Raw genomic sequence first — 22,905 nt, forward strand, 5'->3', positions numbered from 1 at the left:
AGTAGCATTTTCACAGATGCAGGCGAAACGTCAGGAGAAAATGCTGCTGCTACATGGCCATACAGCCCGGAAAACCCACAACACTTACCCTGACAATAAGACATCCTCTGAAAATAAGACGCAGTAGAGGTTTTGCTGAAGTGCTAAATATAAAGCATCCCCTGAAAGTAAGACGTAGCAAAGTTTTTGTTTGGAAGCATGCCCGTCGAACAGAATACCAGAAAAATAAGACATCCCCTGAAAATAAGACATAGCGCATCTTTGGGAGCAAAAATTAATATAAGACACTGTGTGTGTCTTATTTTCGGGGAAACAGGGTAAGTACTTTCCTTTAAGCATTCAGTGGTGAAGGTGACTACATTGTGGTCCCGATTCAGAGAAAGTGACGCGACTGGATGTTAAACCGGTCGTGAGTCACTTGTGCTATTTGCTTCAGTGGGGCTCCGAGAACTTTCTCTGGAGTAGGGCCAAAATGCAGGCGTGGCCGCTGAAATACGCAGCCTCTCGGGCCTTCAAAGGAGCCCAGAAAAAATGTTAAGGACAAGGACATGGAACTTCGTTTCATTACAGCCTCCCACTGTCCACTTGTCTGTGTTTGTACCCTGAGGAAAGTCCAGAGGGATTGCTGGGTGAGCTCATGGAAAAGATCCGGTAGAACCAATACAGTAATTACCTCCAGAGGGAGGTAATCGCAGTTCCGTGAATGGAGTTGAGGTCTGCTTTGGACTGCAGCTCAGAATGGGTGGGGGGAAGACTGGAGCAGAAGCAGAGGGAAAATAAACAGCATGCTAACGAATTGCTAATTAAAGCTCAATTTTCCAGACAATAATAACTTGCGTGCCTCCTGGGAAAGGAGATTTTTTTTTCCATTGCAAGAGCTGATTCAATGCCTCATGCAAGCTTAGTTAACAGAAGAGACCGGGAGCCCAAATCCCGAGATAGCTTAGCTGGCTGCATGATCCGTTCCAGCGGTGAGGGTCGTAAAAATGTGCTCCTTTGTAAAAGGCTTGAGGGGGAAACAAAACCCTTTAGTTATTAATGTGGAGGAACTTTCCAGAAGGATTTAAAATGGCAACGCTTGTGTTTTTATTTAGAGATTTATTTCATAGCATTATAGGAAAGAAGAGTTGGAAGGGTCCTCCAGGCAGGGGTGTAACGAGGTGGGGTGAGAGGGGTCTTGAGCCTCGGGCAATCTTTGGGTGGGGGTGCAGGCAGAACTCCCCTGACCGGAATGGCTATGGAGGCTACGCTGAGTTGACAGAGGGCTACTCAGCTTGGTGCCTCCTGGACTCAGTCACACTATCCAAGGGCTACACTACAGAGGCAGAGTTTGAGCAGGGAAATCTGGAGCCCCAGCGTGGCCTTTACTGTCCCTCCTCAGGAAGGACTCTGGAGGCTGTGCTGGGGTGGCAAAGGGTGGCTCAGCGCTCCCCAACCTTGCTGCCCCAGCATGGCCTTCACAGCCCTTGTGAAGGCCACACAGGGGCAGTGGAGTCCAAGTGGAGGAATCTTCAGGCTCCTGAGGATCCCCCCTACCCGGAATTCGGCAGCCCAGCATGGCCTCTGCAACCCTTCCTTGCTGAAGAATGGCTGTCAATGCTGTGCTGAGGTGTCAGAGGGTTGCTTATCTCAGTGCCCTGCCTGCCTGCCTTTCCTTCTTTCCTTCTTTCCTTCTTTCCTTCTTTCCTTCTTTCCTTCTTTCCTTCCTTCCTTCCTTCCTTCCTTCCTTCCTCCGTCCTCCCTCCCTCCCTCCCTCTCTTGTGTGGAGGCTGCACTGGTGTAGTGGAGTCAAGGGTTGTGTGTGTGTCTCAGTTTCAGTGCTTGTCCCGGGAGCCATTTTCTGGAGCTACGTCCCTGCCTCCAGGGTCATCTAGTCCAATCCCCTGCACTATTTAAGGAGAGGTTTGTACCCCACTTTTTTCCTCAGTGGGGACACCCACCCAAATACGGCTGCCAGCCTCTAAGCAAGAGAGATTAGCTCCTCTGGAGAAGATGGCTGCTTTGGTGAGTGGACTGTGGTATTATACATTGAGGTCCCTTCCAAAACCCTTCCCCAGGCACCACCCCCTAAACCTGCAAGTATTCCCAACACCTGTAGCAACTGACAATATTCCTTTTCCATTTTATCCTAACAACGACAACCACACAAGACCTGAGCTGAGAGGGTGTGTGACTACCCAAGGGGCATTGTTCTTAATGTTCCATTAATGCTTTATTTACTTCAGTCACGTGCCACCTTCCACTCCAATGGGAAACCACAGCAGTTTACATTAGTCTCCTGCCCTCCATTTTATCCTCAAATACAAGCCGTGAAACAGCTTTGCTTTGGGCCAGCAAGCTCTCTTGGCAGTGGGAATTTGAATCTGGGCCTCCTAGATCTTAGGTCAACACTCTAACCAGTGTGCCAAGCTGGGTCTCACCTCAAGGGGTGAGGAAAGAGGGGAGGTTGGGGGGAATTACACTGGAACTCTCTGGTTAAGGACTTGCATGCAGATAATTCCATGTTAAATCCTAAAGTAATGCATTCTAGGTACCAGGTGTCGGGAACAAGCTTTCTTCACCGAGACTCTGTCTGGAGAGTTGTTCACACTGTACTTGCCAGACCAAAGGTAGCATTGTGGGCATGGTAACCCGGTCATCTGTATATATGCCCCTCGTTTGGTTATCCTTCTGCTAACCCTTGTTAGTACTGCATTCCAGAAGACAATAGCACTTTCCTCATAGACACTTTAAAACATTTTCAGCAGGAAATTAAACACTTCCTTTGAGGAGTTCTGCAACATTTTTAGCCCCAAAACGTTTTATTTCCAGCCTGAAATCATTTAAAATACCTCCTTGATTTTAGTGATTGTTTCGAAAAAAAACATTTTCAAAACGTTTTCACTTGTGCGATCCCTTTAAGACAGTGATGGCGAACCTTTTTGAGACCGAGTGCCCAAATTGCAACCCAAACCCCACTGATTTATCGCAAAGTGCCAACCCGGCAATTTAACCTGATTACTGAGGTTTTAGTTTAGAAAAAACCGGTTGGCTCCCTCTTCCTCCACCCCACCCACTCGAGCAGGGGCCAGCCTGCTCTAGCCTCCAGCAAGTCCCGCATGCACTGCTCTGTGCCTCTGTAGCATCTCTGCCTCCTCTGTGCCCCCCCCCCTTGGGCAGCAGCCAGCCGGAGCACAGGCACCAGGCCCGCCTAAAATGCCGAGTCCTCCCTGTTTATCAGCAGTGCCAGTATCGCCAGTTGTGCTCCAGTGGCCCAGACCAGTTCAGATGTGTGTGTAGATTTTCCACTTCCCACAAGTGATAGAACTCAAGACACGTCTACACAGAGAGGGGCTCCGAAAGCCACCTCTGGCAATCGTGCAAGCAATAGGTTCTATCACTGCTTTAAGAGGTTTCCCACGCCTCTCTACAGTCCTTGGACTTTCTCCCTGGTGCCATTTTCTGAGCTCGCTCAGTTGTCTCGCCTGTTTATTTTCATCGGGGGTTTTTTTTCAATTTTAAAGATATTTGCGAAGCTGTGAGTTCACGACCTATGAAGAACAAGCAGCAGGAGGCTTCGGAACATTGAATCCACGGAGAAGTAAAACCCACCAAAACATTACAAAATGGTGGTCTGGAATTGTCTCAAGAGGCTGAGTGTGAACAAATGGGGTGTGTGTGTGTGTGTGTGTGTGTGTGGGGGGGGGAATTGAAAACATTTTGTAAACGTTTTCAAATGTTTTCATTGACGTGTGCAGCCAGTACCAATGGAAAACCATTTCTGATAATCTCTTATCTTGAAAACCTCATGAGACAAGAAAAAATTCATTGTGCTGGAAGACAGAACCTCCTGGTTGGACGGCACTCAATCAGCTACTGGGGAAGAGCAGAAGACAACTGCTAGTAGTGGTATTCTTAACAATGCAACTGGATCAAAGCTGGACAGATGTGAATGGATAATTTTTAAAGTGGGGTTGGTCGGACGCCTCTATTATTGCTATCATTATTGTTTGTATCGCTGTTTAAAAGATTTTAGTAATTCATTTTATTTACGCTTTGTTGTACACCGCCCAGAGCCCCTCGGGGATGGGGCGGTATTAAAGCCGAAACAATAAAACAAACAAACAAACAAACAAACAAACAAACGAACAAAGGAAAGTCCAGAGCTGTTTGAAGTCGCAGCCCTTAGCTTCCAAGACCTGAGCAAGGTTGTTAGCAATAGGACGTTTGGGAGGTAATTAATTCCCAGCGTTGCCATAAATCTGAAGGTGTCTGACAGCACTTAACACACACACACACACATTTGATTATTGTTGGGTGCACAGTGGATTGCTGAAGTCCACCACCATTAATGAAAGTTGAGGTTAGCAGGCTTTGGGGAGTTAAAATTCTGGACCTTTAATAGTTTTGGGACAGGTGGGTTTAGGGGAGAAGGGACCCAATGAGGGTATGATCAGTGGTGGGATCCAAAAATTTTAGTAACAGGTTCCCATGGTGGTGGGATTCAAACTGTAAGGAAAGTGCCAATACAGATGGGAGGGGCATGATTGGGGCATGGCTGTACATTCCTGGGGGCATTCCAGGAAGGGCTGTGGCAAGGACTAAGCTGCCATACTGCCGGTCCCATGGGCGGGAAATGAATGCACACAGGCGCAGGCTGCCACGCACGCCGGTGCACTTCCTGCTAGACTGCTTCAAGTTCTGCGCGCTACTGCCGAGAGGAGGGGCGTAACTAAGGCAAAAATCACGTGGCAAAATCACCCATGAGTAACCCCCTCTCGGCACACACAAATAATTAGCAACCTACTCTCATGAACCTGTGAGAACCTGCTGGATCCCACCTCTGGTTATGATGCCATTTTATCCAGGGGAATCAATCTCTGTTGTCTAGAGATCAGATGCAATTCCAGAAGCATTTCAGGCCCCATCTGGCAATTGGCAACCCTAGTTTGAGTCGTGATTTTGTGATTGCCTGTTTTGCAGCCTGAGATTTGCAATTCTGAAAAAGCATGTTAAAGCAGGATGGGTTGAGTTGCAGTCCACACGATGAGTCACTCACAAGGTTGGTTCAGCTCTGCCAAGCCCCCTATGGAAGACCTCCCCAATCTTGTTTACCGACTCCAACAGGTAGAAAAATTGTGCACCAGACGGCGAGGTGAAGAAACTTGTTGCGTATCTCCACATCCCAGTGTCCTCTTGCCCTATTCCAGTGCCCGTTGCTTCCCTCCTCATCCTTTTTGCCTGTGGTCTGTTGTTCTCCCCCTCCCCGTCGAGTGCTCCCATACACCAGTGACAGCCAGGATGATGAACGGCGTATGTGGCCGGTCACCCATCTGCTTCCCATACGGGGACAGTGTGGCAGAGAGCTGTCCTCTCTGCTGGGGACGGCATTTGAAGGGGACAGTTCCAGATGGGGTTTCTCTTCGTCTATAGCAGAAAACAGCCATCTTTGCCCAGGATACGTACAGGAGGGGGCAGAAGGGGCAGTGGGTGGGCCCATACATACAGGGAGGGTTTATTAGCATTATCTATATGCATGAGAACAGGGTGGTAATGCAATTCTTGAAGATTACAGAGTTGATGTGGGAAACAGACGCATCCAGCATGGCTTAAGCCACGTGATGGGCTGGAGTCTTATCCCCTGTATGGGCAAGAGGGTAAAAATGGGCTATCTAGTCTCTGGAGAGAGACGATCGCACAGCCCCATAAATCTTTTACACATAACATAGATGTTGCTCAGTTTAAGGGAGTGGACTGGATTATAATCCTTCTGCGCTTCAGTACACTTTCCAATTATTAAATTAAGCCTTGCGTAGGTGTCAAACTCGCGGCCCACCAGATGTTATGGACTACAGTCCCCATCATCCCCTGCCAGCATGATGGGGACTATAGTCCATAACATCTGGAGGGCCACGAGTTTGACACCTGTGCATTAAGGCAAGTCCTCAAGGCGGTTTGCAAGCTTGCCTGTTTTTGCACTGAGTTCTGCATATTGTGGTGTGTGTGTGTAAATATATATATATACTGATATGCTTTTATTCTGCGCATATATAACTGGTATGCTTTTATTCTGCACCTTTTATTCTGCAGCAGTGGCATAGGAGGTTAAGAGTTCATGTATCTAATCTGGAGGAACCGGGTTTGATTCCCAGCTCTGCCGCCTGAGCTGTGGAGGCTTATCTGGGGAATTCAGATTATTTATTTATTTATTTATTTATTTATTTTTTAAGCTTTTATACCGCCCTATCCCCGGAGGGGTGACCTTGGGCTAGTCACAGCTTCTTGGAGCTCTCTCAGCCCCACCTACCTCACAGGGTGTTTGTTGTGAGGGGGGAAGGGCAAGGAGTTTGTAAGCTCCTTTGAGTCTCCTGCAGGAAAGGGGGGATATAAATCCAAACTCCTCCTCCTCCTCCTCCTCCTCCTCTTCTTCTTCTTCTTCTTCTTCTTCTTCTTCTTCTTCTTCTTCTTCTTCTTCTTCTTCTTCTTCTTCTTCTTCTTCTTCTTCTTCTTCTTTATATTTTAATGGGCTCTTACGCTTTTGTGCCCTTGCAACTTGTTGCTGAGCTGTGAGTCACCTTGAGTCTGAGGAAAGAAGGTAGAATAGGAATATTTTAGACGAATAAATAAAATAGCACATGGGCTGCCTGCTCCTGATTGGAAACCCCTGTAGATTGGGGGTGGAGCTTGTGGAAGGCAGGGTTCGGGGAAGAGAGGGACCTAAGCACAGTGTAATGCCATAAAATCATCCCTTTAAAGCACAGGTGTCAAACTCGCGACCCTCCAGATGTTATTGACTACAGTTCCCATCATCCCCTGCCAGCATCACGCTGGCAGGGGATGGTGGAAACTTGGGGTGGGGGGGGGGGGGGGTGGGGGGGGGGGGGGGTGGGGGGGGGGGGGGGTGGGGGGGGGGGGGGGTGGGGGGGGGGGGGGGTGGGGGGGGGGGGGGGTGGGGGGGGGGGGGGGTGGGGGGGGGGGGGGGTGGGGGGGGGGGGGGGTGGGGGGGGGGGGGGGTGGGGGGGGGGGGGGGTGGGGGGGGGGGGGGGTGGGGGGGGGGGGGGGTGGGGGGGGGGGGGGGTGGGGGGGGGGGGGGGTGGGGGGGGGGGGGGGTGGGGGGGGGGGGGGGTGGGGGGGGGGGGGGGTGGGGGGGGGGGGGGGTGGGGGGGGGGGGGGGTGGGGGGGGGGGGGGGTGGGGGGGGGGGGGGGTGGGGGGGGGGGGGGGTGGGGGGGGGGGGGGGTGGGGGGGGGGGGGGGTGGGGGGGGGGGGGGGTGGGGGGGGGGGGGGGTGGGGGGGGGGGGGGGTGGGGGGGGGGGGGGGTGGGGGGGGGGGGGGGTGGGGGGGGGGGGGGGTGGGGGGGGGGGGGGGTGGGGGGGGGGGGGGGTGGGGGGGGGGGGGGGTGGGGGGGGGGGGGGGTGGGGGGGGGGGGGGGTGGGGGGGGGGGGGGGTGGGGGGGGGGGGGGGTGGGGGGGGGGGGGGGTGGGGGGGGGGGGGGGTGGGGGGGGGGGGGGGTGGGGGGGGGGGGGGGTGGGGGGGGGGGGGGGTGGGGGGGGGGGGGGGTGGGGGGGGGGGGGGGTGGGGGGGGGGGGGGGTGGGGGGGGGGGGGGGTGGGGGGGGGGGGGGGTGGGGGGGGGGGGGGGTGGGGGGGGGGGGGGGTGGGGGGGGGGGGGGGTGGGGGGGGGGGGGGGTGGGGGGGGGGGGGGGTGGGGGGGGGGGGGGGTGGGGGGGGGGGGGGGTGGGGGGGGGGGGGGGTGGGGGGGGGGGGGGGTGGGGGGGGGGGGGGGTGGGGGGGGGGGGGGGTGGGGGGGGGGGGGGGTGGGGGGGGGGGGGGGTGGGGGGGGGGGGGGGTGGGGGGGGGGGGGGGTGGGGGGGGGGGGGGGTGGGGGGGGGGGGGGGTGGGGGGGGGGGGGGGTGGGGGGGGGGGGGGGTGGGGGGGGGGGGGGGTGGGGGGGGGGGGGGGTGGGGGGGGGGGGGGGTGGGGGGGGGGGGGGGTGGGGGGGGGGGGGGGTGGGGGGGGGGGGGGGTGGGGGGGGGGGGGGGTGGGGGGGGGGGGGGGTGGGGGGGGGGGGGGGTGGGGGGGGGGGGGGGTGGGGGGGGGGGGGGGTGGGGGGGGGGGGGGGTGGGGGGGGGGGGGGGTGGGGGGGGGGGGGGGTGGGGGGGGGGGGGGGTGGGGGGGGGGGGGGGTGGGGGGGGGGGGGGGTGGGGGGGGGGGGGGGTGGGGGGGGGGGGGGGTGGGGGGGGGGGGGGGTGGGGGGGGGGGGGGGTGGGGGGGGGGGGGGGTGGGGGGGGGGGGGGGTGGGGGGGGGGGGGGGTGGGGGGGGGGGGGGGTGGGGGGGGGGGGGGGTGGGGGGGGGGGGGGGTGGGGGGGGGGGGGGGTGGGGGGGGGGGGGGGTGGGGGGGGGGGGGGGTGGGGGGGGGGGGGGGTGGGGGGGGGGGGGGGTGGGGGGGGGGGGGGGTGGGGGGGGGGGGGGGTGGGGGGGGGGGGGGGTGGGGGGGGGGGGGGGTGGGGGGGGGGGGGGGTGGGGGGGGGGGGGGGTGGGGGGGGGGGGGGGTGGGGGGGGGGGGGGGTGGGGGGGGGGGGGGGTGGGGGGGGGGGGGGGTGGGGGGGGGGGGGGGTGGGGGGGGGGGGGGGTGGGGGGGGGGGGGGGTGGGGGGGGGGGGGGGTGGGGGGGGGGGGGGGTGGGGGGGGGGGGGGGTGGGGGGGGGGGGGGGTGGGGGGGGGGGGGGGTGGGGGGGGGGGGGGGTGGGGGGGGGGGGGGGTGGGGGGGGGGGGGGGTGGGGGGGGGGGGGGGTGGGGGGGGGGGGGGGTGGGGGGGGGGGGGGGTGGGGGGGGGGGGGGGTGGGGGGGGGGGGGGGTGGGGGGGGGGGGGGGTGGGGGGGGGGGGGGGTGGGGGGGGGGGGGGGTGGGGGGGGGGGGGGGTGGGGGGGGGGGGGGGTGGGGGGGGGGGGGGGTGGGGGGGGGGGGGGGTGGGGGGGGGGGGGGGTGGGGGGGGGGGGGGGTGGGGGGGGGGGGGGGTGGGGGGGGGGGGGGGTGGGGGGGGGGGGGGGTGGGGGGGGGGGGGGGTGGGGGGGGGGGGGGGTGGGGGGGGGGGGGGGTGGGGGGGGGGGGGGGTGGGGGGGGGGGGGGGTGGGGGGGGGGGGGGGTGGGGGGGGGGGGGGGTGGGGGGGGGGGGGGGTGGGGGGGGGGGGGGGTGGGGGGGGGGGGGGGTGGGGGGGGGGGGGGGTGGGGGGGGGGGGGGGTGGGGGGGGGGGGGGGTGGGGGGGGGGGGGGGTGGGGGGGGGGGGGGGTGGGGGGGGGGGGGGGTGGGGGGGGGGGGGGGTGGGGGGGGGGGGGGGTGGGGGGGGGGGGGGGTGGGGGGGGGGGGGGGTGGGGGGGGGGGGGGGTGGGGGGGGGGGGGGGTGGGGGGGGGGGGGGGTGGGGGGGGGGGGGGGTGGGGGGGGGGGGGGGTGGGGGGGGGGGGGGGTGGGGGGGGGGGGGGGTGGGGGGGGGGGGGGGTGGGGGGGGGGGGGGGTGGGGGGGGGGGGGGGTGGGGGGGGGGGGGGGTGGGGGGGGGGGGGGGTGGGGGGGGGGGGGGGTGGGGGGGGGGGGGGGTGGGGGGGGGGGGGGGTGGGGGGGGGGGGGGGTGGGGGGGGGGGGGGGTGGGGGGGGGGGGGGGTGGGGGGGGGGGGGGGTGGGGGGGGGGGGGGGTGGGGGGGGGGGGGGGTGGGGGGGGGGGGGGGTGGGGGGGGGGGGGGGTGGGGGGGGGGGGGGGTGGGGGGGGGGGGGGGTGGGGGGGGGGGGGGGTGGGGGGGGGGGGGGGTGGGGGGGGGGGGGGGTGGGGGGGGGGGGGGGTGGGGGGGGGGGGGGGTGGGGGGGGGGGGGGGTGGGGGGGGGGGGGGGTGGGGGGGGGGGGGGGTGGGGGGGGGGGGGGGTGGGGGGGGGGGGGGGTGGGGGGGGGGGGGGGTGGGGGGGGGGGGGGGTGGGGGGGGGGGGGGGTGGGGGGGGGGGGGGGTGGGGGGGGGGGGGGGTGGGGGGGGGGGGGGGTGGGGGGGGGGGGGGGTGGGGGGGGGGGGGGGTGGGGGGGGGGGGGGGTGGGGGGGGGGGGGGGTGGGGGGGGGGGGGGGTGGGGGGGGGGGGGGGTGGGGGGGGGGGGGGGTGGGGGGGGGGGGGGGTGGGGGGGGGGGGGGGTGGGGGGGGGGGGGGGTGGGGGGGGGGGGGGGTGGGGGGGGGGGGGGGTGGGGGGGGGGGGGGGTGGGGGGGGGGGGGGGTGGGGGGGGGGGGGGGTGGGGGGGGGGGGGGGTGGGGGGGGGGGGGGGTGGGGGGGGGGGGGGGTGGGGGGGGGGGGGGGTGGGGGGGGGGGGGGGTGGGGGGGGGGGGGGGTGGGGGGGGGGGGGGGTGGGGGGGGGGGGGGGTGGGGGGGGGGGGGGGTGGGGGGGGGGGGGGGTGGGGGGGGGGGGGGGTGGGGGGGGGGGGGGGTGGGGGGGGGGGGGGGTGGGGGGGGGGGGGGGTGGGGGGGGGGGGGGGTGGGGGGGGGGGGGGGTGGGGGGGGGGGGGGGTGGGGGGGGGGGGGGGTGGGGGGGGGGGGGGGTGGGGGGGGGGGGGGGTGGGGGGGGGGGGGGGTGGGGGGGGGGGGGGGTGGGGGGGGGGGGGGGTGGGGGGGGGGGGGGGTGGGGGGGGGGGGGGGTGGGGGGGGGGGGGGGTGGGGGGGGGGGGGGGTGGGGGGGGGGGGGGGTGGGGGGGGGGGGGGGTGGGGGGGGGGGGGGGTGGGGGGGGGGGGGGGTGGGGGGGGGGGGGGGTGGGGGGGGGGGGGGGTGGGGGGGGGGGGGGGTGGGGGGGGGGGGGGGTGGGGGGGGGGGGGGGTGGGGGGGGGGGGGGGTGGGGGGGGGGGGGGGTGGGGGGGGGGGGGGGTGGGGGGGGGGGGGGGTGGGGGGGGGGGGGGGTGGGGGGGGGGGGGGGTGGGGGGGGGGGGGGGTGGGGGGGGGGGGGGGTGGGGGGGGGGGGGGGTGGGGGGGGGGGGGGGTGGGGGGGGGGGGGGGTGGGGGGGGGGGGGGGTGGGGGGGGGGGGGGGTGGGGGGGGGGGGGGGTGGGGGGGGGGGGGGGTGGGGGGGGGGGGGGGTGGGGGGGGGGGGGGGTGGGGGGGGGGGGGGGTGGGGGGGGGGGGGGGTGGGGGGGGGGGGGGGTGGGGGGGGGGGGGGGTGGGGGGGGGGGGGGGTGGGGGGGGGGGGGGGTGGGGGGGGGGGGGGGTGGGGGGGGGGGGGGGTGGGGGGGGGGGGGGGTGGGGGGGGGGGGGGGTGGGGGGGGGGGGGGGTGGGGGGGGGGGGGGGTGGGGGGGGGGGGGGGTGGGGGGGGGGGGGGGTGGGGGGGGGGGGGGGTGGGGGGGGGGGGGGGTGGGGGGGGGGGGGGGTGGGGGGGGGGGGGGGTGGGGGGGGGGGGGGGTGGGGGGGGGGGGGGGTGGGGGGGGGGGGGGGTGGGGGGGGGGGGGGGTGGGGGGGGGGGGGGGTGGGGGGGGGGGGGGGTGGGGGGGGGGGGGGGTGGGGGGGGGGGTGGGTGGGGGGGGGGGGGTGGGGGGGGGGGGGGGGGGGGGGGGGGGGGGGGGGGGGGGGGGGGGGGGGTGTGGGGTGGGGGGGGTTCTGGGGGGGGGGGGGGGGTGGGGGATTGGGGGGTGGGGGGGGGGGGGGGGGGGGGGGGGGGGGGAGGGGGGGGGGGGGGGGGAGGGGGGGGGGGGGGGGGAGGGGGGGGGGTAGGGGGAGGGGGGGGGGTGGGGGGGGGGGGAGGGGGGGGGGGGGGGGGTGGGGGGGGGGGGGGGGGGGGGGGGTGGGGGGGGGGGGGGGGGGGGTGGGCGGAGGGGGGGGGGGGGGGTGGGGGGGGGGGGGGGTGGAGGGTCCGTTGGGCTCTAAAGAGCTGCAGGTTGCAGACCCCTGCTCCAGGGGACTGATCTTGGTTGTCTTGAGAGCAACTGAAATTCTGGTAGAACTCCAGGCCCCACCTGGAGTTTGGCAACCCCACTAAGGAGCTTATAAGCAAGTCACTGCCACAACACATTAGAATATTCCTTTCCTCTTAGGGCAACGGGACAGGCCCGCCTATTTAGCAGGATGGGAAAAATCTGCCACAGACTGCATCTCTTCACAGCGCAGGTAGACTTCTCTCCACCCGCCATTAAGTATGTATTTATTTACTTCACTCATACCCCATCTTTTTGTCCCACAGAGACAAGAAGCATCTTATTTTGTCCTCCTCCTTCATTTTATCCTCAAAACGGGTACGTTGGGCTGAGAGCGCGTGACCGGCCCAAGGTTACCTGGCACGCTCCGGTGGCAGAGTTGAGATTCGAACCGGGGTCTCTCCCAATGTAGCCGACACTCTAATCGCGACACGAAGCTGGGTGTCTAGTTTGGCGCAAGGCAGCTGGGAGAAGCTCAACGCAGTATTTAGGGGAGCAGATAACTGGAAAAACGAGCCCGGTTTCTAATGAGGGCTACCCACCCCTTGAGGGCAGATTTCCATGGCTCCTGGCATTTTAAAACTAGAAGCCAAGTGCAACAACGACGGTGACGATTCCGTGCAAAGGGCGGGAGGGAAAAGGAACCCCGTCCGTGTCCTGTCACACCCTCGAAAGATCACCTTGAGATTCCGTTTCTAGCTGATCCATTTTGACAGCTAATTGTTTGTTCGCCTTACCGAGGGGCCTTTTCCCCTTCATCCCCTCCTGGGGTCTGCAGCCAGCGATTCCACCCCCCCCCCACACCCTCTGCTTTCAGTATCAGCAATAGGCAGAGGAGGTAAGTCATTTGCATTGCTTCAAACAGGCAAAGCACAGCATTAGTATTCAGACAAATGCACTCCTTGCAACTTTGCCAACTTGAGATCACTGCAAATTTGAGTGGATTTCCACAGAGACAACAGAAGGCACATCCCCCAGGCCAGCTTCCGCTCTTGCCAAATTTCAGTCACACAGGCTCTCAATGAGATGATGGGATTTTTCTTCCCTCTTTTAAAAGATGATGGGGGGTGGGGGGAATTATCCTTTTCTATCATTCTTGGGAGCCAGCTGGAAATTTTCTTTTTCCTTTTTTCCCCCTTTCGCTGGAACGCAGGGGAGGGGGGGGGGGGCGCAGAACACTGAAGCAAAGAACATAAAATTCTTCAGCCCGGATGGGCCGAGAGCTCTGAACGCCGGACAATAGAAAAAAGTTTTACAACACAGTCGAGATTTTCAAAACCGGGACGGCGCCAGGCCCCAACACACACTTTCGGTTTTGTTCCAAACACCTTTGGCTCCCGTGCAGCTGGAAAGCTTTAAGGGAGGAAAAGAAAATGGAGCTCTCGCTTCTTAAAAAATCTATTTGATGTCACTCAAATACGGCTCAATCTAGGGCAGTGGTTTTCAAGCGCGGCTCGGAGGAATTCGGCAAGGTGTCTGGAGGTTCCGGTAAAGATTTATTGTGGCAAAAGCTTTCAAAGGATTACAGGCCACTCTAGGCCACACCATCTGTATGCCACAAAAACATCTTCAAAATGCCGTGGGAAACAAAGGGCTGGAATGGGTAGCTGGGGAAATGGGGGGGGGGGAGGGAGCTGTCACAAGCCAGCCAGGTGCTTCCGAATTAAAATGCTAAGGAACAAACTTCCTGGCAAGATGTCTGCCAAACCCCCTTTCCTTTGCACTGAGACATTACAGCAGAACGTGGCACGTTTTCAGCATGCCATGTCAGTCAATGCTGGGCAGTCCAAGAGCCCTACCCAGCAGGGGTGTACCGGTCAGGGGGACATATGGGGTCAAATGTCCCCGGGCTGTGGCCATTTAGTCACGTGGGCGGCAGAAAATCATCCCAGCACCCCTCAAGAACCAAATGTATGTCCCCAAATATCCCTAAGGATTCTCCACACATTCCGAGGCCAAGATATACAAAGGATTGTCTGCATACAAGATGATATGGGAAGGAGATCATGAAGATGGAACTTTTGAAAGGCAAGGAAGTTTTCAACTGGTTTTTAGTTTTCCCCTTTGCAGACTGGCACCAAAAACTAAGTTAGGCCTAATTTCTGGCGTTGTAGACTTTGGAGTCCCCCCCCCACCACTCTGTTTTCAAAAGACAATGACAGATGGACTTGTAATTATTTTCAAAAAATAGAAAAAAAAACTTGCTTCATTTTTACCCCACCTTCATCCCAAGTGGGGGCCTCAAGTGACTACAACATTTCCCCTTTCTCTATTTTGTCCTCACAATAACCCTGTGAAGTAGGCCAACAGTAAGTGACTGGCTCAAGGTCATCCATCAAGCTTCCATGATAGAGTCGTGATTTGAATCAGGGTCTCCCAGCTCCTTAGCCAACACTAACCACTACACCATGCAGGTTCTTAAGCAACACATGTAAAAAATTCATCATGGATCAATTCCAGCTAGAAAAGAGTGGCTATTACCAATATAGATTGTATCTATCCATTTATAGTCCCCAAGCTTATGTAGTTCTTTTTCCTAACCACAACCCTGTGAAGGAGACCAGGCAGCTAGTGTGTGATAGTCTCAGAGTCAATTCAATAAGCTTAGTGGCAGAGTGAGAATTTAATTCTGGTTTCCCCAAATTCTGCTCCAACCACTGTACTGGTTATATACTATCAGAGCCGAGAGAATTAGGTAAAATGATGACCATCTCCCAAGTGCTTTATTGTATAAGAGGTCAATTGCACCAGTTTTTAACCTACCACTTCATCATACAATGGTGTTTTAATAGCTTTTCGGGCTGCAAAACATTTCTCGTTCATTATCAGGTAAATAACTCTTACAACAATCCTGCAAGCTAGGACAGTATTATTATATCGCATATGGGGTGGACCCAAGGCAAGGAAGAAACAAGAGTCAGCTAGTAAGCTTAGGGCTGAGATGAGATTTGAACCCAGAATGGGTGATCACCCAGGCTTACAACTGATCTCCACGCTTCGTAGACCAGTCCTCCCAGGAGAAAAAGGGACTGTATTGCATTATATTCCCCCCCCCAGCTCTCTTCAAACTGTGCCTTTTCCAAGACACCTCCTCCATAAATCTCCAGGAATGCACTAACCTGGAGTTGGCAACCACACCCACATACCTTTCCAATCCCCTGCTATGTACCAACTCATCCAGAAAACTGATTCAAAACAGTATTTTTTTAACTGAACCACATTCCATCGGTAAGACCAAGTGCAAGCTTTTGAATCACACAGAATTCTTCCTGTGGCCCAGAAGCACAGACCAAACGCGGTTCTCCATGGTGTGATTTGTTTCTCAGACAGTTTTATCTCTCTTTTAAAAAAACAGGAATGGAGCTCACTTGCACGCAGTTGAACATGTACCATTCTGACATCACGCTGTGCCTTTCCTTCTACCCCAGATCTATTTTCGGGGGGGGGGGTTTGGGGGGGGAGGCTGCTGCTGTCTCAAGACACATCATCATTAGACTTTATTTGCCCCCCCCCCCCATTTATGCAGAACTTGATGCAACGCCAGCGAGGCGCAGCGCCCCAGGATAAGAGAGCGCCACAACCACTCAGCAATCATTAGTGTTAGCACAAAGGGAACACATAGCCGCGGGCAGGGACTAAGCCAGGCGTATAAGTGCGAACTCGCTCGCCCCCCTCGACACCTCGGCTCCCCGCCCCCCCAGCGCTGCCCCGGGGGCCCCTGTCTGCACTCCCATCGCCGCCACTGAAGGCATCTGACAGCCCCGGTGCCAAGTGCGCGCCGCTCGGCGCTCTGCCCCCGCCCCGCGCCCGAGCCGGCTGCTGCGCCTTTAAGAGCGCAACGGAGAACTTCGGCAGGTGCCTCTTCTGCCATCTCCGCAGCACTGCGACTGGAGGAGGTGGAAGAGCGCCGCCCTTAAAGCGACACGAGGCCTCTTTTTGCCCAGCGGCCCACCTGCGGCTCCGCCCAGTGACCCACTGCCGGAATGACCCGCGGGGGTCCGGGCGGCAGATTTGGGGGCCCGGGGTGGGCAGGGCGAGGCAGATCCGACCCGGCGCTTCCGATGCAGAAACTCCACTGCGGCGGCGAGACAAAACCGCCCACCTCCCCAAAGACGCTCCTGGGTGCATTTCAGAGGAGCTTGCGCAGGAGAACTTCTCCGACGCGTGGAGCCGCGGCACGTGTGGACGCCACGCCACGCGACCCTGAACCCAGCCCGCCTTTATAGCTGCGGCGGCTCCGCTACGGGGAGCCTCGCCTTTAATTCGAGGCAGGGGTGGAGACTGGGCGTGATTGGCTGCCCGCCGAACCGGACGCCCTTCAGCGTGTGCTTTTGGATCCAGGCCCGGCCTCCGGCCCTGCCCCTCCCCTCCCCATCAATGCCAGTTGTGGGACGTACGGGTCAACTCCGAGCATGTGCAGAGCGCCTTTTGCGCCCTCCTAGCCAACCGCAGCCAGGCGCAGCGCACTCTTTCTGGGATTAGGAAGCAAAACTCTTCGGGAAGCCGGAGGAACGCAGTGCCTCTGATAGAGGTCATGTGCAGGCACCACTGGGCGAGGACTCCAGTCTTTCTAATGCTCAACCCGTTCGCGTGGTGGGGCTTACTTATGAGGAGATCCGGCTAGGATTGTTTAACAAACGTGGCAGGGCCCAGCGTGGGATAGGGCAAGCAAGGCTCAACTGATGCCCCGAGAAGGCTGGTCCGAACGGAGAAAGGCGTTTCAGGGACTCTACCAGGGAGGCGCCGGGCTGCCTCCTCTGGCCCAAAGCATTGCAGATCGAAAGCCGGCTGTGCATGTTCATAACCGAGCTCGACCGGGTCGAGTTAGGGACCCAGGGAATGAATAGTACGCCCGGTCGTCGAGATGGGTGGGTGAAGCCAGCTCGCTCGCCCGAAATGTAGCCGTTCAAGGTTAGCCACGAGGGGGAGTCTCGCCGCAGCACACCACTTCTCTCAACCCTAACCCCAAGGACCCGTCCCCCCGGATTGCACTTTAGGGAACAAGGGCAGGAGCGGTGAACCACCCCTGGTCCCCACCCGCATAGTTTAGGAGATCAAGTCTCTCCCTCCCTCCCCTGCAAACAGACAAACAAGGATGGTCTACTACATTTCGGGGCATGAAACTGCAAACGTGTGATTTTTAAAAAGGGGGGGGGGACCTCCCCGGGGAAAGAGAGGACGCCCCCGGGGCAGCCGGCAGGTAAATCTTCAATTTATCCCCCTCGCCCATCCCTATAAACAAAAGGCAGAGGGAGAAGCCGCGATCCCGGCCGATCTTGCTTCAAGGTCATCCATACATCCTGCTGTATCGATAGCACGCTTCGGACACGTTCTCCCTCTGACCCCCCTCCCCTCAACAATCCCGAGCCTTACCGCCTCCCCCCTTCCCAAAGGGACCCAGGAGTCCTGGCCATCCGGAGTTAGAGACCACCACCATCATCCGCCAACCGGAGTTAGAGACACCCCCCCCCCCAATAATTCCCTTCCCAAATCCACCCCGCCCCGTCCAAACCCGGGCTCCCAAAGTGGGCGAATCGGGCCCAAACCCCAGATCTGGAGTCCCCTCCAGAAGGGCAGAGACCCCCCCTCCATTAAAAAAGAAGCCCCCAGCTCATACCTGTGGGTGCGAAGTAACTCAAGGCTACGATCCAGGGCCACAGAAGTGCCGTTCTCATAATGGGGTTGGGGTGGGGCACAAAGTGGACGGAGACTCGACAGCTCGGCCACCGACGGCGCTGGCTGCGGGACTTTCTCCGCCCCACGGCCGCCCTCCCCTCTGCACGTCCGCCGGAGAATCGCTCCGCGAGAGCTAACCCCAAAAAACCCGGGCGCGGCGCGCCGCCCGGGCTTCCTCGCCTGACCTTGGCTATTGGGGTGACTTCCAAGAGCCGTGCGTGCAAAGGGGCCGGCGGGAGTTTGCAGACGCCCCCTCGCTTAATTGCAAGGAGGAGAGGAAAAGGGCGCCGGTCCCCGCTTCAGGCGCGCGCCCGGACCACTTTGCCCCCTTGCCCGGTGCCACTTTCGCCGCTTTGCCCGGCTCTTTGCACACTGGAGCCCTTCACCTCTAGGGAGCTCCGACTCATTCAGCAAGGCAGCGCCGGGCCACGCCCACCGCGGCTCCCGATTGGCTGCCGGCGAGGCTGCACTCATTAAGAAAAAAAAAGGTACTGAGCAGCCGCGGGCCGACGGCGGAGGACCGGGCCGGGGGGGCGGGGGGGCTGTTTCAGCTAACCCCCCCCCCTCCAATCCGCCCTTGCAAGATCCGATCGCTGGGCGGGACCGGAGTATGGGGAGGAGGCCGCTGCTGGCAAAACGTGCCTAGTGTAGATTTCTCCCCCCCCCCCCCCAAAAAAAAAAAGGGAAAAAAAAGAGACGGATTGCACGGTGTCACTTTAGGCTTGCCAGATGTCCTGGTTTCAAAGGCTCCTCCGGCTCCCAAAGATTGCATCTGATAGATTCCCACAGCACTCCCTCCCGCCGTTCGGTGCCCTCCCTTCCTTCCTTTGCAAGCTCTCCTCCTCGGGCAATGCTTCTTGGAGAGTGTTCCCCCCCCCCCTAAGGAGAGGGAGGTTGTGCTTAGTTTCAAGCGATTCTCCTGCCCGGGGTTGGCAAGGTCGGATGCAGGGCGGCTCGCTTTTAAGAACTGGGGAAGTTGCGGGATTTCTGGGCGGAGGGGTGGCCCGGGCGATCTCTTCCTGACCCGCTTTGCAGGGAGGAAGGATGGCGAGAATAGAAGCCGGTGCCCTGGGGGAGTCGGGGGTGGTGGTGAGAGAAACCAGTCCCCACACAACAACCTGATGCAACTGTCGGCAGAGAGCGGCTTTCTGAGTGCACGCCCCCTTCCTCTCCCCCCCCCACTGCCCGCCTTAGGTGCCAACTGGGCCGGCTGGCCACCCCCTCTTTGCTTGCCCCCAGGAGGGGCTAAGAGAGACTGGCAGGCGGGACTTGGCAGCAGAGGTCACAGGTCAACAGGGATGGCTTTCCCCATGATTGCCAGTTCTAGGTTTGGACATTCTTGAAGATTTGGGAGTGAAGCTTGAGGAGGATGGGTTTTGAAGAGGGACTTCAGCAGGATATAATGACATAGATCACACCCTCCATAGGAGCCACGTCTCCGAGGAAACTGATTTGGGAGATCTCAGGGCCCCACCTGGAGGTTGGCAACCCATCCCATCCCAAAAAACGATGTACTGGTCAGCTGGATTTCTATGAGTTAACTCTAGAAACATTTTCCTACAGCCTGTGTCAGGGCCTTTGCTTGGGAGTACGAGCTTTAATGATGAAGAGGGTGCCTCTGACAGTCTGCTTTTTATCTGAGGGTTGGACAACTGCAACCAGCTCCTGGTGAAGAAGAGAAGAAGAGTTTGGATTTGTACTCCACCCTTCTCTCCTATAAAGAGATTCAAGGCAGGTTGTTGTGGACTTTCCGGGCTGTGTGGCCGTGGTCTGGTAGATCTTGTTCCTAACGTTTTGCCTGCATCTGTGGCTGGCATCTTCAGAGTGGTATCCAGATGTGGGATCCAGCAGGTTCTCACAGGTTCCCGAGAGTAGGTTACTAATTAGGTGTGTGTGCCGAGAGGGGGTTACTCATTGGTGATTTTGCCACATGATTTTTGCCTTAGTTACGCCCCTCCTCTCAGCAGTAGCCCACAGAACTTGAAGCAGACTAGCAGGAGGTGCACAGGCGTGCGTGGCAGCCTGTGCCTGCGTGCATTCGTTTCCCACCCAAGGACCGGCGCAGTGGCTGTGTCCTTGCCACAGGCCTGCTGTCAATGTCCCGCCCCGGAATGCCCTGCCATGCCCCCGTCATGCCACGCCCAGCCCCATTGGCACTACACCACAGTTTGAATCCCACCACCATGGGAACCTGTTACTAAGATTTTTGGATCCCACCACTGGTGGTATCATAGAGAAGATGCCACCCACAGATGCAGGCGAACGTTAGTCTACCAGACCATGGCCAGAAAGCCCACAACAACCCACTTTGAGTCAGGCCATGAAAGCCTTCGACAATAGACTCCAGGCAGTTTACAAACTCCTTTCCCTTCTTCTCCTCGCAACAGACACCTTGTGGAACTGAGGGAACTGTGACTGGCCCAAGGTCACCCAGCGGGCTTCGTGTGTAGGAGGACGGAAACAAACCCAGTTCACCAGATAAGAGTCCTCCACTCATGTGGAGGAGTGGGGAATCAAACCCGGCTTTCCAGACTAGAGTCCGCTACTCACTATTACACCATGCTGTCTTGAGATTAGAGGGGGAAATATGTGGGTGTCAATTGTTCAAACCATCTCCAACGTTGGTGCTTCTCGTTTCTGGAAATGAATCGTGATATCTACAAACGATAAATGCATTTGGGCCAGTGCTGTTCTCAGTGGTCAAATGAGCCAGTGTGGCCAGCAATTCCAAAGGTGTCCCCGGGCTCATAAAAATTAGGAGCCCGTCCTTTAGAGCAGGGGTCTCCAACCTGTGGCTCTCCAGATGTTCATGGACTACAATTCCCATCGGCCCCTGCCAGCAGGTTGCAGGCCCCTGCTTTAGAGCATTTTAGTGGCTTCGTGTTGTGTGAATGATGTGCGCCAAAGAGGCACGATATTTTAGTTTGGCTATGTGCCATTAAAGGTTGAACTGAATTGAATTAAAAATTTTCATCTGGGATGGAGGTGGGGCTCGGATGAACCGAGCAGCTGCTTTGCATTTCTGAGACCAGAATGCCACTTTGTCAAAATTAGGGCATGGCGGTTTTCGGGACGGCTGGAATTGGCCCCACTTAGCCCTGCATTCCTGCTCGCCACACTACTTTCCCGGTAAGCCGCAGGGCTGACCTCCGGGGTGTGGACGGCACGATCAGCACAGCCCAACCCAGGAATGCCCCGCCCCCGGAATGCCCGGCTATGCCCCCGTCGTGCCCCGCCCAGCCCCATTGGCGCTACGCCACAGTTTGAATCCCACCACCATGGGAACCTGTTACTAAAATTTTTGGATCCCACCACTGGCCTCAGCCGGATATTATGCCACAGAGCGAACTTTCCAAAGCAGCCTATTTCTCCAAGCAGCTGATCTCTGTCACCTGAAGATCAGTTGTAATAGTGGGAGACCTCCAGGTGCCACCTGGAGGTTGGGAACCCTACACTTTTGCCCTGCACCTTGGTCCGCTGGGGATGCTTGTTACCCTATAACTCTTTTGGAAGCCTAGGTTTGCTGAGCGGACAGCCACGGCTACATGAAACAACAAGTATGGGGAGATGTTTTGATTGTTAAAAATTGGTTCAGGAAAATGTCTAAGACCTGCAGCCCGGGATTAACCATTAAGCAAAACACGCATGTGCTTAGGGCCTCAAGGAAAGAGGGCCCCATCGAGGTTCCCCCCACTCCCTTCCTTATCTCTGCTCAGTATTGAAGCAGATTTGTTACATCAGATTAATTTTGAGGATACGATCAAAGACTTAGCAATTAAAAATGAAGGAAAACTTTTCGAGGCATAAATAAAGCTATAAGAAAGCCGCGGTAAACATTGTTTGGCATCTCTAATTTGATTAAGTTAAAATGCTGTGTATCTTCAAGGCAAGAAAGCGGTGGAATAGTAGGTGTTTTGCTTCATACCAATAATATTTATTATTTATTTTACAGTTTACTGTTGTTTTTATTTTGAACTAGCGGGGCCCGGCCACGCGTTGCTGTGGCAATTGTCTTTCTCATCACAGTCTGCAATCCACACAGAGGTCCATGCAGGTGCAATGATCCCCAGCATAGCCTTTTGGGGTGGTCAAATGGAATCCCTCTTTGCCTTTTCAATTCACATTGTTATATGGTGGCGTCTTGTTTTTTTAGTATAAGGTCACCTTTTCCATTCCACAACGGAACTGTCCAGAGTGCGAATCTTGCTGTCCATGAGGCTGGTTGACACGCACAGTCCTGGCTTGGGTAAGGCAGAACTGGGGCAAGGAGGCTATTCCAGTCAGGTAGCAGAGGCAGGGTGGTGAGGCGCTCAGATCGAGGCCAGCTCCCTGGGTTCTTAAAGGGCCATGTACAAAAGAAGCAGAGCCAGTAGTGTTGCGGATTTTCTTAGAAGAAAAAGGCAAACTCCAGCTTGCTTTTAGTAAAAGAGAGCTGTGGCAAATATGGGTGAGGAAGTGGGTAACTGGTGGTTGGATGTGAGGGAGGCCAGAGTTAGGTGTGTGAGGATGAGCTGGATGTGGATGAGAGTATGTGTGTTGTGTGGTAGTAGTGGATGAGGCACAGAGAATGAAAGTTACCTGCATGTGAGGGGGGGAACCCCACCTGGTGTCTCACACGGCAAAGTGTGTATGTGTTTCACTTCCACTCGTATTACCTAACAGTATTGCCTATTTACTGTTTTCACTGCTCATCTCTGCCCATCTGCATGAACATTCTAAGCCCTCAGGCCATAGACAGACAGGCTGCACGAACGTTCTAAGGGTGACAGTTAAACACAAACAGCTTCATGGCCTGGTGCGCCAGGAAAAAGACATTTTACCTGGCTCAGGTATGGACTTTCGGTGATTTGAAGGTCCGATTACCTGCCCGCAACAGAGAGGAACGTCATGTGAAAATATGGGGGCGATCCGTCCAGCCGTTTCGGCGTTAGGGAGTGACTAACAAAGTCACTGTTAGCTTTTTATATATATAGATTACATATACAGTATATGGGGGGACCATAATCTTTTCAGGGCTTAGGGCCTCTAAAGGTCTGGAGCCCGGCTACTACCTTGGAATGTAGGTTTAGGTCAGGACTGTACAACCTGTCAGCACAAAGCCCCTGAAAGAACTTCCATTTTTGCTGCTGGCCTGGGATTGTCAACAACAGGGCAGTTGTCGAAGCATTCAGCTCTGGATGGGCCAGCTGGTGGTTGCATTTGCACGTGATGTAGTGGTCAAAGTTTTGGACTGGGAACTGGGGAATCTAGGTTCGAAACCCCGCTCTGCCGTGGAAGCTTGCTGAGTGACCTCGGGCCAATCAACACTCTCAGACCAACTTACCTTGC

The 22,905-nt window shown here is 60.4% G+C and overlaps 1 protein-coding gene across 4 annotated transcripts in view; it reads right to left on the reverse strand.

Annotated features, from left to right (window-relative positions):
• Window positions 1-17,965, reverse strand: part of KIRREL2 (kirre like nephrin family adhesion molecule 2) — a 92,108-nt gene extending 74,143 nt beyond the window's left edge. For 2 of the 4 annotated variants that reach the window (XM_048501198.1, XM_048501195.1), the window contains exon 1: window positions 17,519-17,965. In XM_048501198.1, the coding sequence (XP_048357155.1) occupies window positions 17,519-17,576 (58 nt within the window). In that variant the 5' untranslated portion in view covers window positions 17,577-17,965. The remainder of the gene's footprint in view (window positions 1-17,518) is intronic. The other 2 variants (XM_048501199.1, XM_048501196.1) reach the window with 1 other exon arrangement.
• Window positions 17,966-22,905: the final 4,940 nt, after the last annotated feature.

This window comes from Sphaerodactylus townsendi, linkage group LG06 (assembly GCF_021028975.2).
Source record: "Sphaerodactylus townsendi isolate TG3544 linkage group LG06, MPM_Stown_v2.3, whole genome shotgun sequence".
In the NCBI taxonomy this organism is placed as follows: Eukaryota; Metazoa; Chordata; class Lepidosauria; order Squamata; family Sphaerodactylidae; genus Sphaerodactylus; species Sphaerodactylus townsendi.